The sequence below is a fragment of the Paralichthys olivaceus genome, chromosome 9 (genome assembly GCF_024713975.1).
Source record: "Paralichthys olivaceus isolate ysfri-2021 chromosome 9, ASM2471397v2, whole genome shotgun sequence".
Classification (NCBI taxonomy): domain Eukaryota; kingdom Metazoa; phylum Chordata; class Actinopteri; order Pleuronectiformes; family Paralichthyidae; genus Paralichthys; species Paralichthys olivaceus.
This window is the reverse complement of record NC_091101.1, coordinates 23,604,126-23,619,069: the sequence shown is the minus strand read 5'-3', so window position 1 is coordinate 23,619,069 and position 14,944 is coordinate 23,604,126. Positions and strand designations below refer to the sequence as shown.

The window sequence follows — 14,944 nt, the reverse complement described above, 5'->3', positions numbered from 1 at the left end:
CAAAACTAAACAGTGATGGTTTGATGTTAAATCCCCATAAAGGAACACTGATGTTGCGTAATTCAGTCACTGCAGAGGTAGACATGGAGTTTATCTTTATGCAACTGTATGCATGTTGTTGTGTACATGTCAATGTGTGCTGAAAGTGAAATTATCTGTCTGATTCTTGTTGGCTGAACTTGCAGATACAGATTTGTCCTTCTTGGTGAACCAGCATATGTTTATGAGTGTGTGTTTTATCACAAACAGATTTAGAAGTAGTTTTTTTCTTTTAGTGCATCTTAAGGTTGTTGTGCAGCAACAGTGACTCAGTCATTTCTTGGCCCCGTGTTTAAGAATTCCGCTTCACAAACTTGTGACGGAGGAAACAAACTGTGGTTTCTACGGCTCCTGTGGCTGTCACTGATAACTTCACACCCCTCCGGGTGTCACAGCAGCAGGTGGCGTCTCCTTGCATCAGCATCCTCAGCAGGCCACAGCACATCAAGGAGTCCTTCTGCCCTCAACTCAGACAACCTGCCACTGTGTGTGTGTGTGTGTGTGTGTGTGTGTATACCAAGTGTGCAGCTGCTGACCATTGCACAAAGTTCTGGATCCTGTCAGGGGCCAATTCTGTTCTTTCTCTGTGCACTTGTGCAAAGTCAAAGCTTTGCCTCAAACCACAAACTATTGCAATCCATCATAAAAATGACGGCCGGGGTCTGCGTCTAATTACAGGCTGCTTGTGAGGCGATGTGAAAATAAATAATATGCACAGCCACATATCTATTTTATAGCAGAAGTGCTGACATTAGCATGTGAATTGCCAGTGATCTACTGCAACATTATGCCAAAGGAGAAAGCAGCAGCTTCATCCATTATTTGTCTGAGGCGATGACTCATATCGTACCTGCATGACAGAAACCTTGGCAGCTCTGCCTGAAATCCATTAGCATGTCCTGTCCATTACTCACTATTGTTCGGTACCAATGGGAGGCCGTTCCAGACAGATTTCTTTCTCCATTAAATATCAAAAAAGTTTTCAATGACACTTTAAAGGGTTTGTGTTGCTCTCAGTGGGTCCCAATGTTTCTTGGCCATTCAGCCGTGAAGGAGCCATATTTTGATTCTATTTTTCTGGTTAGAAACAAAACTTCCGCCCTGAGGACTTCAGAAATCCTGAGGGATCGGCTTCTTCACATGAAAGGAGACAGTAGAGGTGGTTTGGGGCGTCTCGTCAATATGCATCGTGGGATAGACCCAGAACTGGCTGAAGGGATTACATATTCCATCAAGCCTGGAAAGGGAGAAGGGAGAGGGACGTTTGGGAAACCCTACTTTGACTACAAACTTCCAAATTATTCAAAAGAAATAACCCCAAGACAGAAAGTAAACTAAAATATGTATCCATTAGATTTTACAAACCATGATCCTTTGCTTACATGTAAATTGTTTATAAAACAGACATTCACAAGTAAAAAACAAATTCCCTTCATGTGATTTTTATTGGGTTGGGGTTGACGTCTTTTCTTTTTGTACAAGTCGCTGTGACTCCCCCTCTCAGCTGTCTGGATGAGGCTGGAGTGATGCCAGCTGGTGTTATAGATTCTTGGCATCGATCACATAAAGGCTGTCAGTGTTGGGCCACATAAAACCTGTAGGATACAACACGTTTCCTGTCCGACAAGCAACTAAACCCATCATATACAAATGGGTTTAAGATTACAAGTCGACATTCACTGTTCTGCAAAATGCCTTTACAGCCTTTATAACCAACACAGTGTTTCACATGTGAAAGCCATAAAAACTTGGATGATAAAATAATACCAGCAGCAGTGCACGGAGTCAACTGCATATTTCAGTGAAAATAGCAGCGACGTTCCTTTAGAATAACAATGAACATACAGTTCACCGTATACATTCACATGCATACAAATACACACTCACAATCGAGAGGGTGCTCCGTAACGCTAATGTGTGCCATCCACTCACTCCTCTCACAGCAGCGTTATAGTGTAGCGTCACGCAGCCTCGGCGTACGCTATTAACCGCTTTCTAGGTCAAAGCGTGAATCAGTAATAAGCATCAGCGTATCTCATGCTGCACAGTGACTCTCGGCTCCCCGGTGATGCAGGTAGAGTGTTTTGATTCCCCGAACTCTCCGCCAAGATCGGGAGGAGGAGGAGGAAAGAAAAAAAATCAATTTGGAGATGTAATTAGCGCAGAGAAGCAAAAGAACCGGTGTGGTTTTGTGTGTTTTGGCTCAGAGAGGCTCATTTATCTGCCCGGATGACTGAGTTCCTCAGTAAATTAGTCAGTAATATGAGTGAGAAGGTGATGTCATTAAAATCCTTACTGAGGAATTTGAAAAGTACAATAAACCTGTAAAGTGAAAGCTGAATCATAATGAAAACATGGAATAATTGCAGTTGTACCGAACAGCAGAGAAAGAAATACTCAGAAATACTGAGGCAGACTGTTTCTTCCACATTAATATTTCATAGAGCGGATAATGGATGGTGGAGCGAGTTTTATTTTTTCCTCTGAAGTCTTTGTGATTCACCACAGGTGTTGGAGGAACAGTCGGGTTTTCACTTGTTGCTCACGCTGACAGGAGCAGGTGGCAGAGGGAGGCGTCCATTTTTGTCTGGTGGCCAACACCGCACGGTCGCTACGAGTCGCTGATGTTCGTGACAGCAAACAATTTATGCATTTCCAGAAAGAACAATACCAAAGGAATCTGCATTGCACAGGAGCTTTACAGTAATATTATTGGTGTACGCAGTCAGCTAGAACAAATACTAATAAGACATGCATTAAGTAGCCTTTCTTTTCCATTGACCATCTATCTACTAATTCCAGTAAATGTGTCCGTCTATGTGTCTGTATGTGAAACACACAAACGTACAGAGACGAGCTTCATTATATAATTTGAAATGGTGAAGCTTCAGGTTTCTCTGGATTTATTTAGTCCAGCAGCAGAGCTTTACTTTCCTGCAGGTCATTTGTACAGTTTGAGAAAGAAGAGCTGCAACCAGCATCACCACAGGCTAAACACACAGCCAGGTTTAAAACAATCACTGCACAAGTCACTCACGTCAAATTTGACCAAAAAAACCCACCTACGAATAACCTCAACCATAGCGGTGCTGCCTCAGCATCCTGACGTCTGTCAGCTGTTTGATTCAGTCTTTTCACTTTCATCAACCTGATTTCCAGGTAAGTTACCAGGCGACCGTTCTGACCCTGGTGAAACCTGAAGGAAACGAATGAACACCTGAAGCGAGCAGTTATTCAAACAGCTCATGTGTGTTTCCTGTGCATTCAGCTGTGTAGGCGACTATTGTGCCCATTCCACTTATATCCTTGCTAATGTTTCCCCACAGGAGGAGAAAATGAAAAGCTGTGATTGACAGCCACGTCGCCCCCATGGGGATTCCCTCTGCAGTTGTTGGACTGGCTGCCCCCCCCCGGCAGGCTGCTGCAAGGCAGAAACCCCCACAGACTGCAGAGTGTCAATCTATCGTCATTAGTACATGAGGGAGAAATATACTTCTGCACTGCACAGAGGGGCGTGTGGGTGGTGGCTGACGGCTGCAGCCAAGAGAACCCAGCAAACCTGAGACATTTGGTGTTAAGGAATTTTTGACCATCCTCACCCCATTAGGAGAAAAGATCCCATCTCCTTCCACAGATACTCGCTTCTCTCTCCAAGCAGAACCCAAGGTCAGGTTATATAAAGGACCAACCAACGGTACAGTGGAGTGTCTACGCTCAGGGACGTCCCTCTCTGTCTGGGAGAGACAGAACCAACTCTTCTGTGTATCACACCGGTGGTAAGACGTAAGGACACAATGTGATGTATGCATGCATGCTTTAGGCTTAACTATCCAATAGGATGCATCATGTAACATAGAGAGTGACAGCAACTCTAGCCTTTCATGGATGATGTGCTGTTGGATTAGGTGACACAAGTAGAAGAAGAAACACTGGGATGCTGTTGGAGACATCTTCAGACTTGAGGGGTGACAATTGCTCATGTTTATATATTGTTCAACCTTCCGGTCTCCTTAATGCATCAAGTCTACATTGAACTCTCCTGCAGAAGTTGCTGCCTGAGTTCTCCTTTCACCAGCTTCCAGAAAACTTCCATCACATCAAGAAGGAGTTTGGATCCATTTTGAGAAATGCTCACTGAGACTGTATAGAGTACGTTTTTCAGTTTTGGGCTTTGCACGACTCTGAAGTAGAAAATAATAATCTGCTTCGTCAACTTGGTAAAATATTACACTTTCGGCTTCATAACTGAAATCGAGATGTGTCTCCCCTTCCTGGATAACTACATTAATGATGTGTGTGTATTTTTACAGCAGATAAACAAACTAACAGCTAATGTCATGAGGAGGAATAAAAAATAAACCAAATCAAATCAGAATGAGAAAATAACCCAGCTGCTGCAAAAAGGGCCTGTGCTTCCTCAAATAGAGCCAGAGCCAAATAAGGTTAAAAGAAAAGGCTTTCCCGTTTTAATTTCAGACAACTGTCCAGACCGTTGAAGCCACAGGCGGCGTCACAAGTTATAAAACCACATCTTTTGGACATGGCTGCAGTGGTCAGTGAGTGGTATTTCAGAAAATACCCCCAGGTCGGTCACTGTCACTTCACCGTGATTGTAACACAGACGCCACACAGAGTGTGACATGAAGACCTTCAGGGTGAGAAGCTGCTCCGTGATGACAAGTAAAATATCAATACATCAATCATCTGCAGTCTGACATTGTTTTTAAAGCCGTCCCCTTCAGGAGAGAGAGGTGGAGGGCTTGTGTTTGAGAAGAGAAAGGAGTCGGAGCATTTCTGTTTTTTCTGTTATAGAAACATAACGCGCGCACAAACATGCAGTTAGCTCTGAGTGGGCTGAATTGAAAAGGCAAAGCAGGCATCTGGTATAAATAACATCTGTGAGACGGAACACAGGACACGAAGCGATATGGAAAAAGCTGCTCTGCATTTTTTCCACCAAATTAACTGAGTGTCACTGAGTATTTGCTGGTAATGACATTGAGACGAGCCAGGTTCAAAAGAGACGGTAAAAAGAGGACGAACCAGAGTTTTACTGAACAAGTTTAATATTTTAATTGTTTTATTTATAACGTTGTTTACTTGTTATATAGAAATGAGTTCCTGTCATATCCTGCAGTAAACCAGATCAGTGCCATCGCCATTTCCCTGTAAAACTCAGATGTGCTTTAATAATGGCAGATTTTGTGAGTTGAAATTGTATTTATTTATTCACTTGAAAGTTATATCTGATTGTTTCCCTTAAAGATCCACTCGTATGTTGGATCAAGTCTTCTGTGATGGCAGCAAAACACTGGTGGAAAAGAAAGATTTACCACCTACTTGGATTTAGCTTACTAAAAAGTAAGTTTCATTAAATACAAGTGAAACATTAAAAAAAAAAAAAAATCTTCAGCTGCAAATGTTTCATATCTTCAGTGTCTAGAGCTCATCGGAAGTGTTAACTCAGTTTCTTGTTAGATAATAATGATCCATGTCTCCTGCTCATAATTTCCCACATAAATCTAATTACAATATTAGCACATTTATAAGCGTGTTACCACCGAGCGTCTCATTTTCAGGTGAGATGTGTGAACTTTAACGTGTCTGGTGTTCGCTGACTAAAAAGTGTCGGGTTGAAATGTCACTGGGGATAATGAAATGTAGCATTGAAGCATGAACTTGAGAATTATTGTTAAAATTAAAAACAAAAAGTCCAAAGTTTTGCTCTCGTCCTGAACATTTCAGTCCAGATTTGATTTTAATGCTGTCGTTCCAAACGGTGGCTCTGCGGCATGAACCATAAAAGCCACTGAGCCGTGCAGTGGAGGTGTCTATCGAGGGCAGATATCATTACCGCACATCAATTTATCAGATTACACAGCCTCCTTCTCTGAATTGCATTAAAATGGGTTAATACCCCCCATAAAACATTATTCTCACATGCCAAGTCAGCCAAAAGCCAGTTAAGTGTGAAGGAACTGATATGAATTGCTCACAGAGACTGCCCATCCATGCGCAAAGGTTTTTAAATGAAATCCAGCGGGAAGCGTGCGTTGTATAGGGATAACATGTCATGTTATCTAAGCTGGTGGTTAAGTGGTTCACTCCTGAATAAGGTACGTTACATGTTCCTGGTTCAAACTAACTGAGCACACCATTTGCATTTTGCACACACTGTATTTGGGAACGTTCCTCGATGCAGAGCTGAGGGGCTTTAAAACATCTCGTAATATCACAGTCACGTTGAGTCTGCCGCTGCATAAAAAATCCATTTAAGCTTCACGAGGCCACGTTTCCATAGTTTAAACCGAAGCTTAATATAAAAAGAAAAATGATTACACTTTCACAATCAGCTCTAACTGCTCTGTGGTCATGAATCTGTCCCACAGCTCTTTTAAAGACAGCAGGAGGATGGAGGCCGTGCCTGAAACTCATAAAGACCAAGCACATATAACCCTCATTAGCAGAGAGTGGACAGAACATGATCCGTGGATGGGAAGGAGGGGAAGATTAAAAAAAAGGAGGATGAAAAAGGAATAACGAGGCAGGCGCAAAGAGGGAGGACATGAAGAAGAGGGCTTGTAAAAGTCACTGATCTACAGATGTTGTTTTAAGCATCTTAATGTAGAGGTGGGTGTCCATCATGAATTGTAAAAACACAAACTATATCCCCACACTTTCACACTAATTTCTCTCTGTGAAGGAGTAAACACATAACAGCCCATATACCAGAGGGGGTTAGTTACACATCTTCATAGTTCTTGTCTCCTGGGCTCTTCAGCTAATTCTAATTAGTCCTTTAGGATAATGTTTCATCTCCTGTGTGACCACACGACCACAACACAGGGAATCACCTCTAACAGCAAAGGCGTTCATTATAGTACTGTTTAACACTTACACTATTATTATCAGTGATGACACTTTACAGTTAATGCACATTTTAGAAAGTTCTTCCGTCACTCAGTTCCTAAATGTGCCTCCGTGAATTGTTTGCTGATTATTCTGACAGGAGACGAATCTATGAGCAGTGAGTCGAAAAGAGGAAATGTAAAACTTCAAAGCCCTGACTCCTGTGTGTACATCTCTGTATATACATTCTGCCTGAGTGCTCTGAGGTGATTATGATCCAGTGTTATTTTCTGTTTACACTCTGAAGTTTGTCTTCTTACAGAGTGTTTGTGCAGTAGATGTGTGTACGAGGCTTCGGTGCTGCTGCTGCTCCATCTGTACTGCGACACGGTTCCCTCAGCGTTCCCCTGCTGAGGATTTCAACCGGGAGGGAGGTTAGTCACATCCCACTGATTACGACCCCCTCTGTGTGTGTCTGTGTGTGTGTGTGTGTGCGTGTGTGTGTGTGTGTGTGTGTTTATCATCATGTTGGTTTGAATTTGAGATTTTGTCAAAGGCTTGTGTTGTTTGCAATTTTGAATGTATGTCTTCATGTTTTTGTCAGCAACACACACAGACACACACAGACACACACAGTCACACACACACACACACACACACACACACACTAAAGCTGACTACTAGGACCAAGCCCAGTCCCTCTTCTCTGATTCTCTATTGCCACACACAGGAAAACACAGAATCACACACACACATCCCTGTAGCTGCCCGATTGAGGATTTCTTGCCTCGCCCCTCAAATTTACTGTAATCGTCAAAGGAAGGAAGGAAGGGAGGCAGGAATGACAGGGAGGAAAAGTGAAAGTGAAGGATAGAGGAGCAAAGACAGGATACAGAGAGTGATGACACAAAAGGAGAGAGGGGTTTTGGGAGCTGTACAGGTCGTGAGGGGGAAGTGAGAAAGGTGTCGAAAGGGGAGGAAACGTGACTGAGATAATAAGTAGGTGAGGAAGGTGTGAGAGAGGAGGGAGTGTTCCAGGAAGAAAGGCGTCAAGTAAAGGATGAAGAGGGAAGGAATGATAGAGAAGTAGAGTGAGGGAGGAAGAGTAAGAGGAGAGCACTGTGGTCGCTGAGGACAGGAAACATCTCCCAATAAACAGAGATTACAGCCTCTGCTGGTCCAGAGTGCGGAGCGGCTGTACAGCCTCTGCCGTCAGCCACTGATGATATAACACCCAGTTTTAAAGATCAATTTGTCACTTTTCATCTCCTCCTACACCTCGTTCTCCTCCTCCTCTTCTTCCGAGGGCAGAGATTCCAGAGGAGGAGGAAGAGGAGGAGGAGGGTGTTGTAGCTGCATCGAGAGGGAGAGAGAGCTGAGTTCTGTTTACGAGCACTTTTGATGATGTCATTTGCAATAAATCCTCCGCTCACACACACACATGCACGCGCACGGTGCTGTAACTGCCCGGCAGATTGAATCAATTCCTCATTTGTCGTTTCCTCGCTACATGTCACAGTGTTTCCTAAACTGAGGTCTGGGGACTGCAGGAGTCCTCTTTGTGTTTTCATCAGGGTCCCGAACACAAGTTTGAAAAGTTCAGATTCACTTCGAATATTTGGCGACTTGAATCTTCTTGATGATTCACTTCACTGTTGAAATGAGAGAATTCCTGGAGTGACCACAAACACCATCTCCTCTGCCCTGTGGTCGGCTGCAAGTTACAGAAAGAGCCTGTTGTTACCACTAGTTGGCAGCACGTGCCAGCTTGTTTACATATGTGTAGTTACCCTTAAATACAAACGGCTGGTGGCTAATGGACTCATGTGAGTGTGAGGGTAAGAGCGGATTCTTCTTCTCTTCTGGGGGTCGTGAAAATGTCGGTAACCTCTCATGCATTTTAAAGACTGTAAAGGTCATGGGCGACAGAGATGAGTGCCACCTCGGTGCTAAGCGAGACGACTCCCTCCTCACTGCAGAAAACAGAATACAAATCCTGACCTCGATATGAGCAGATGGAGTGTGAGCTTCTCCTCAGAGCGTGGAGAGAGAGCGAGAAGTGAGATAATGGCCCACAGCTAATCCACTGCACACAGAAAACTCATTACTACTTAAAGAGGAACCAAAAAAATGTGCTCCCCGAGATGGAAAGAAATACAGAGCCTCAGGTGAAGACCTCGGTGAAAAACAACCTGGTTTTTCCTCATGTGTGAAATTTCTTTTATGCAAAGTTCAGCGGATTTGACTCGTTGTCTTTATTGATGTGGAGCTTTGAGCAAATCCGACGGTGGACACCTGCAGCTCCCCAGGACTCCCACTGACACTCTCACCAGCAGCAGAAATACAGCTTTAATGTTCCTGAATCAAGGAGGTTCTGGACAAACTGAAGAGGCGTGGGCAGGCTGTGAACATGTAAACACTGGAAATAGGCAACACAATGCAACAACATTGTTACGTCACTGAGGGTTTCCACCAGCAGGCCAACAAATATCAACATGATACCGAACACACTTTACACCAAGCATGTCAAACCAGTATTTAGCTCAGCGTGTAAATGAATCAGAATAAGCTGACGACATCGGTGTCGACATCTGAGGACTACAAACCACGTACAGTGGCTGTGTACTGAAGAAGATCCTGTTCCACCCCGCATGCTTTAACGTCTGCACTGTGCAGATTCAGTGTGACATGATCTCCGATCCGTCGACACCTCCTGAGAGTGAGAGGCCGGCAGAAACAGTCACGACCACACACGCTGCAATAAGTCGTCTGATTGGAGAACCGGTGGTCGAGCAGTGTTTGTGTGCAGTGAGGAGTGGGGGTCTCTTTAAAGTCTTTAAATATTACACGTTATAAAACTTTACTAATATTCTCCCTTGTGACAAAAACAGGCTTCAATTTAAGTGTTACTAAAATGGAAATATCAGTTGTGTTCTTATTAGTGATGACATGAAGTAGTTGTCTCTTGGGCTCTCTTCGTTCTCTTTCACTGTAATTTTATAATGATATGCGAACTGTACGCCACTCTGTAGTGTCACAGTTACATCATCCCACGTCTCCAATGATGCAACAGTTGCTGCAGCCTCGTAGGATTTAATGAAGTCATATTGGAACGATCTGCGACCAGTAGAATTTAAGTGTTGAAGGTCATAAAACATGTTGATCAGTTTCTCAGTCTGGACCAAAGGTTGACAGAGTTCTGTCTTTGGTGGTTTTGACTCCGCTGTTTGTTGATTTTAAGTGGGCGTGGCTCCATTGCATCCGCATGCACCAATCAGGGTTTAGCAACATTTAAATGAAAAGCAGTTGAAGTCTGAGAATAACAAAGAAATATCAGCTCGGGCTCATTAGGGTCTGATCAGCTCACGAAGATACAAACAACGGCAGAGCAACGTCGTGTTTCCACTCACTACCCACTAAGAACTCACTATGGACAAATCTCCGAGCATCATCTCTGCTCTGTGAAAACATCTCAGGTCCTTTCACCTTCCACTGCACCATCTGCATATTCATTCACGATAACAAGTCTGTGTTCCATCAAAATCCATTACTCTGTTATGATAATCTCATGTCCAGGGAGTTGGACTGAAGATTAGATTATGATTAGATTATCTTTTTCCCCCTTCAGGTGGAATATGTGTGATCAGCGTGAAGATGAGAGTCATTGTCAAGAGGCAGCACAGTCTGATTGATGGTACGAGTGAGACCTGTTTTAACATCTCCGGCTAAACAGGTTGCGCTCACTGGAACATGAAATGCCATTTTGCCACGACGATTCAGTCTATATTACAAATTACCAACCTGTTACAGTGAACTGTGGTCAGTGTGCCTCAGGGGTCAACAGCACCATGTGTGCACTGAGCCAGCAGCAGATGTGGGGAAAAAAAACCTGATTTCCTACACTGCATCTGTCCACGATCGAATAATAATAATGATGATGTGTGCATATGCGCGGCAAGACGTGAAATTGGAAACGCAATGGATCTCAAACAGTGCGACAGAAGTTCAGGAGAGAAAAACAACACCCGTCAGGAAGAGCCATCATCAGACTTGCAAAGCAAATGTGAAAATATAAAGTCAAACTTACCTCCCAACGCTTGTTTCATAACGAAATTCATGATGATGGCTTTTAATTCCCTGCCTTCTTTATCCGAGCAATGTTACATTCAATAGTTGCAGGAAAAGTGGAAGTCCTTTGTTGTGAGATCTGGGAAGAAGAAAAAAAACGTTTGCCTCATGAAATGGATCAATAGTGATAAATGTGAAAAGCTTGAAATACACCAGGACAGACTCAAAAATCTATGAAAATACACCTCATATCGGGATACAGGTGATTTTAAATACCATTAAGTACAAACTTACTTTATCTAATGATAAAAAATTATATAATTATCGAATCATAATCTGTCGAATGTCGCCACACGTTTGGTTTGAACGGAGCCAAAGAGACAGATATCAGCTCATCTGTGTGTCGGGCACGTTTCTTCAATGCGCCAACTGAAGGACACCGAGGTCAATGGTTCAATCTCAACCTGAGCCCAACGGACAAAAACAGAAAAACACCAAACATGTCGAACCTACAGAGCGAATCAGCAGCTACGACTCAGTGTCTCCGTGCGTATGTGCAAGAGAACCCGGACACTTGTGTGTTGTAGTGTCAGTGACGGGACTGTGTGTCACGACAATCAGCAATAACCTCTACGTGCCCGGAGCCACTTTGGAGAAAGTGCACGGTGCAAGTGCTCAGCCCTGCAGGACAGTCCTCTGTCTCACCCGCTGGAAACGAACCACTGATGTGCATTTGTCCTCATCATGTGGTAAAACTTCTCCATTGGAGACATTGGACAAAACCATCCCATCAAAAGAAAAAAGCTGTAACGCACAGTGCGTTAATTAAGCAGCAACGCAGACTCATGCGTGCACGTTTACACCTACACGTGCGGGGAATTGCGGTAAATGTGCTCAGCGTCGACCCGATCGTGAGTGTGCGGGGTCGTGAAACGCAGAGAAAACGCGTGCACTTCCTCGTTTGATCTGGTTTCAGCACCACCGCGACTGGACAGCTCCCCCCAAAACCCGCACCGAGCGTCGATTTACCTCCGTCCCGGCGACAGGCTCCGAAATCCGGCTTCACTCTGTCACACACACCGGGCGAGGATCGGGGGAGCGGAGCTTCAGCTGCAGCAGCCTCCGGAGCGAAGTTATCCCGCAGCAGGCACCAGCAGCACAGGCGAATCTAACTGCTCTTCCCTCGCATCTCCGGCTGGCTCCCGGGGCTGGAAAAAGGACGTCCTTGGTGCTTCCTGCTGCCTGCCGCCTTGTCTTCCTGCACACACACACACACTCACTCACACACTCACTCACACACTCACACTCACACACGCTTAGAGAGAAAGAGGAGGAGTGGAAAAGGGGGTGGTGGTGGTGGTGGTGGTGGTGAAGCAGCTGCCGTTCACACCGTGATGGGAAGGAAGGACTGAATCACACGGAGGGACGCAGAGACAAACGTCCCACCAACGTCTCCCCTGACCGATAGATGAGAGATCAAGTCTGCAGCCCTGTCTCTGGCAGCCCCCCCACCACAACCCCTTCTCCACAGGGACTCCGCTTGCAGAATGTACCGGGGATGTGATGGATGTGGAGGGAAAAAGATGTCGCTTGATCTCAGGAGGAGAGATGTGCAAAAATCACAAAATGTTCCAGTGGGGTTCCCATCATGTTGCTATAGGGGAGCGTAGTGTCGGTGCTGAACAGCATCTGGTGATTATATCGCTCATGTTCCATTGCTTCATGATAATATTCACACACTGAATTCAGTGGTGTGCACAGTATCTGTGAGGGACAGGGGCAACAATGGACAAACGGGAACCTGAGGTTATTTTTCTACTCTGTGGAACATCAGAGGCACATGAGAGGGACAAAAGAAACATGTGCTGCTGTGACCCAGCAAGGCAAAGGATCTAAGTCTTTACATTTCAGTTGCATTAAAAAATAGAATCTAGAGCACATACCTACACCAACAGACTCTCCTTAAATTCAATCAAGCCCCCGATACTGTGAAGTTAAATAAAGCAATACGAACCTCCTGGTTGTGACACTTTGTTCAGATCCATCCCAGCGACAGAATAAGGCAAATAATCTGATTTACACGAGACAAACTGCACTGGGTGATTTTTCTTAACCTAAAATTCATCCTGATGTTTTGAACTGTTGTCCCTTCTCGCCTCATGTCTGCATTTCTGCATGTGGGGTCAATAGTGATCCTTTAGTTAACTATTTACTGTAGATCTGTAATCGGATTGCTTTGATTATCCTTCCGAGGGTTCTATAGTGTAGCTATGATGCTAAGTCTTCAGTGTAGTATCTATATTATTATTTCATTTTGATTTTGGACAAACAAGAACAGCATGCCAGAGTTAGTGGATGAAATATTTTTTTCTTCACCCAATTTGTTTTTTTTATATTTGAATCATTTGTTTTCATGTCTGTTTCACTCTTGGGTTCACATATTCTGTTAGGGGTTTATACCTCTTATTCAGATTTAAACCTTGGTTTTAATCTTAACTGATCTTGTGGTACATGTTGTATTGATGTTTGTGTCTCCCAATCTGAGTTTAACATCTGGTTTTACTTCAATTACTCACATCAAGTTAAAGGTAAAGTAAAATGTATAATTATTATAATGACGACAGATTGAGAAAGTGTAGATCAGTATCAGAGGATGGAGGATGAGAGGGGTTGTGAGAAGGAGACCATCCACATTCTCTGAAGTTAATGGTTTGAGTCTCTCAGTGTCTCAGATATGGAACAGACTTGCTGAGAGGGACATGGATTGTGTTATCACTACAGCTGCTTTGAATGAGCTGTGTAACCTCAGCCTTTATCAAGAGAAACAACACACATCACTTTGTCTATGAGCGACCTTCATTCAACCTCCCATTGAGCAGTAATGAGTTTTTCTCTTGTCATGCGGCTTGATAGAGAAATGATGAGCCTCCACTGAATCATGGAACATTATGTCCACAGTCTCAATTCTTGAATCATTGGTTTAACCAATGCCACAAGCACATTTCTTTCTGTCCTTGGTCCATTTCAGAGGTAAAGGTTTTGAGCGTCTGAAATCAGCGACGGAACAAAACAGAAATTCATCTTCTCTGCTGTTGATTTCAAAGTGGCCTGGTTCCTCACCTGTTCTCTGAGAGCCTCAAGTCCTGCAAATGTCTTTCTGCAGTCTTGAATCCAGCTGCAGATCTGAGAGCCTGCAGAGACACATTCATACATAGTATATGACACTGTCACATACTTGTTTCAGTGCACTTACTATATATATATATATATATATATATATATATACACACACACAGTGTATTTTCAGCTCTGATTTTTCAACCACAGTGTATATCATGATTCAAACCCAGCACATATGGCTACTGCACAAAAACAACATCTTGTGCACAATCTGACATTTGTGGTTTGGGGCTGTTACATTTATACGTATAATAATAATAATAATAATAATAATAATAATAATAATAATAATAATAATAATAATAATAATAATAATTCATGTGTATTAAATTCTAAGTAAAAAAAATACATTTAAAATGTAGGTAATTCTTGGTCAAACCACCTGTGAACATGACACAATCATTCTTACTTTATTTAGCTTATATTCAAAGATTTAAACCTACAAAGGTTTAAATAAAAACATTTGACATTGATTTATGTTTTAATGATTATTTCATAGCTTGATATGAATTGTTATCTACTGGTATCAATGGATTAATTACATGTATATACTCAGATCAAGTGGATGTAGAAAATCATGTATCACAATTGGTTCAAGCTACTAAATCATAAAGAAAGAAATAATTTGATAATAACTCACAATGAAAATTAGGCATTATTAATAGAGTTATAATAATAACAGTTCTGATTCATAATCCCTGATGTTGTTGTATCTCTGAAATCTTTAAACTCATTTTGTTCATGTGTGGACTGAACATCATGTTTATTTGGTCACATTAAGCTAGTTCATATATTTGTGTTTAGAAAT

The 14,944-nt window shown here is 43.0% G+C and overlaps 1 protein-coding gene across 5 annotated transcripts in view; it reads right to left on the bottom strand.

Moving 5' to 3' along the window:
* Window positions 1-12,430, bottom strand: part of LOC109640002 (complexin-2-like) — a 42,548-nt gene extending 30,118 nt beyond the window's left edge. For 2 of the 5 annotated variants that reach the window (XR_011244077.1, XM_020103772.2), the window contains exons 1-2: window positions 11,986-12,430; window positions 10,976-11,095 (exon numbers count right to left, since the gene is read on the bottom strand). Coding sequence is in view for 4 of the 5 variants with exons in the window: in XM_020103772.2 (XP_019959331.1) it covers window positions 10,976-11,006 (31 nt within the window). In the remaining variant the exon portion in view is untranslated. Of the gene's footprint in view, window positions 1-10,975; window positions 11,096-11,250; window positions 11,410-11,469; window positions 11,616-11,661; window positions 11,686-11,985 lie in introns of those variants that run through there. The other 3 variants (XM_069531753.1, XM_020103774.2, XM_020103775.2) reach the window with 3 other exon arrangements.
* Window positions 12,431-14,944: the final 2,514 nt, after the last annotated feature.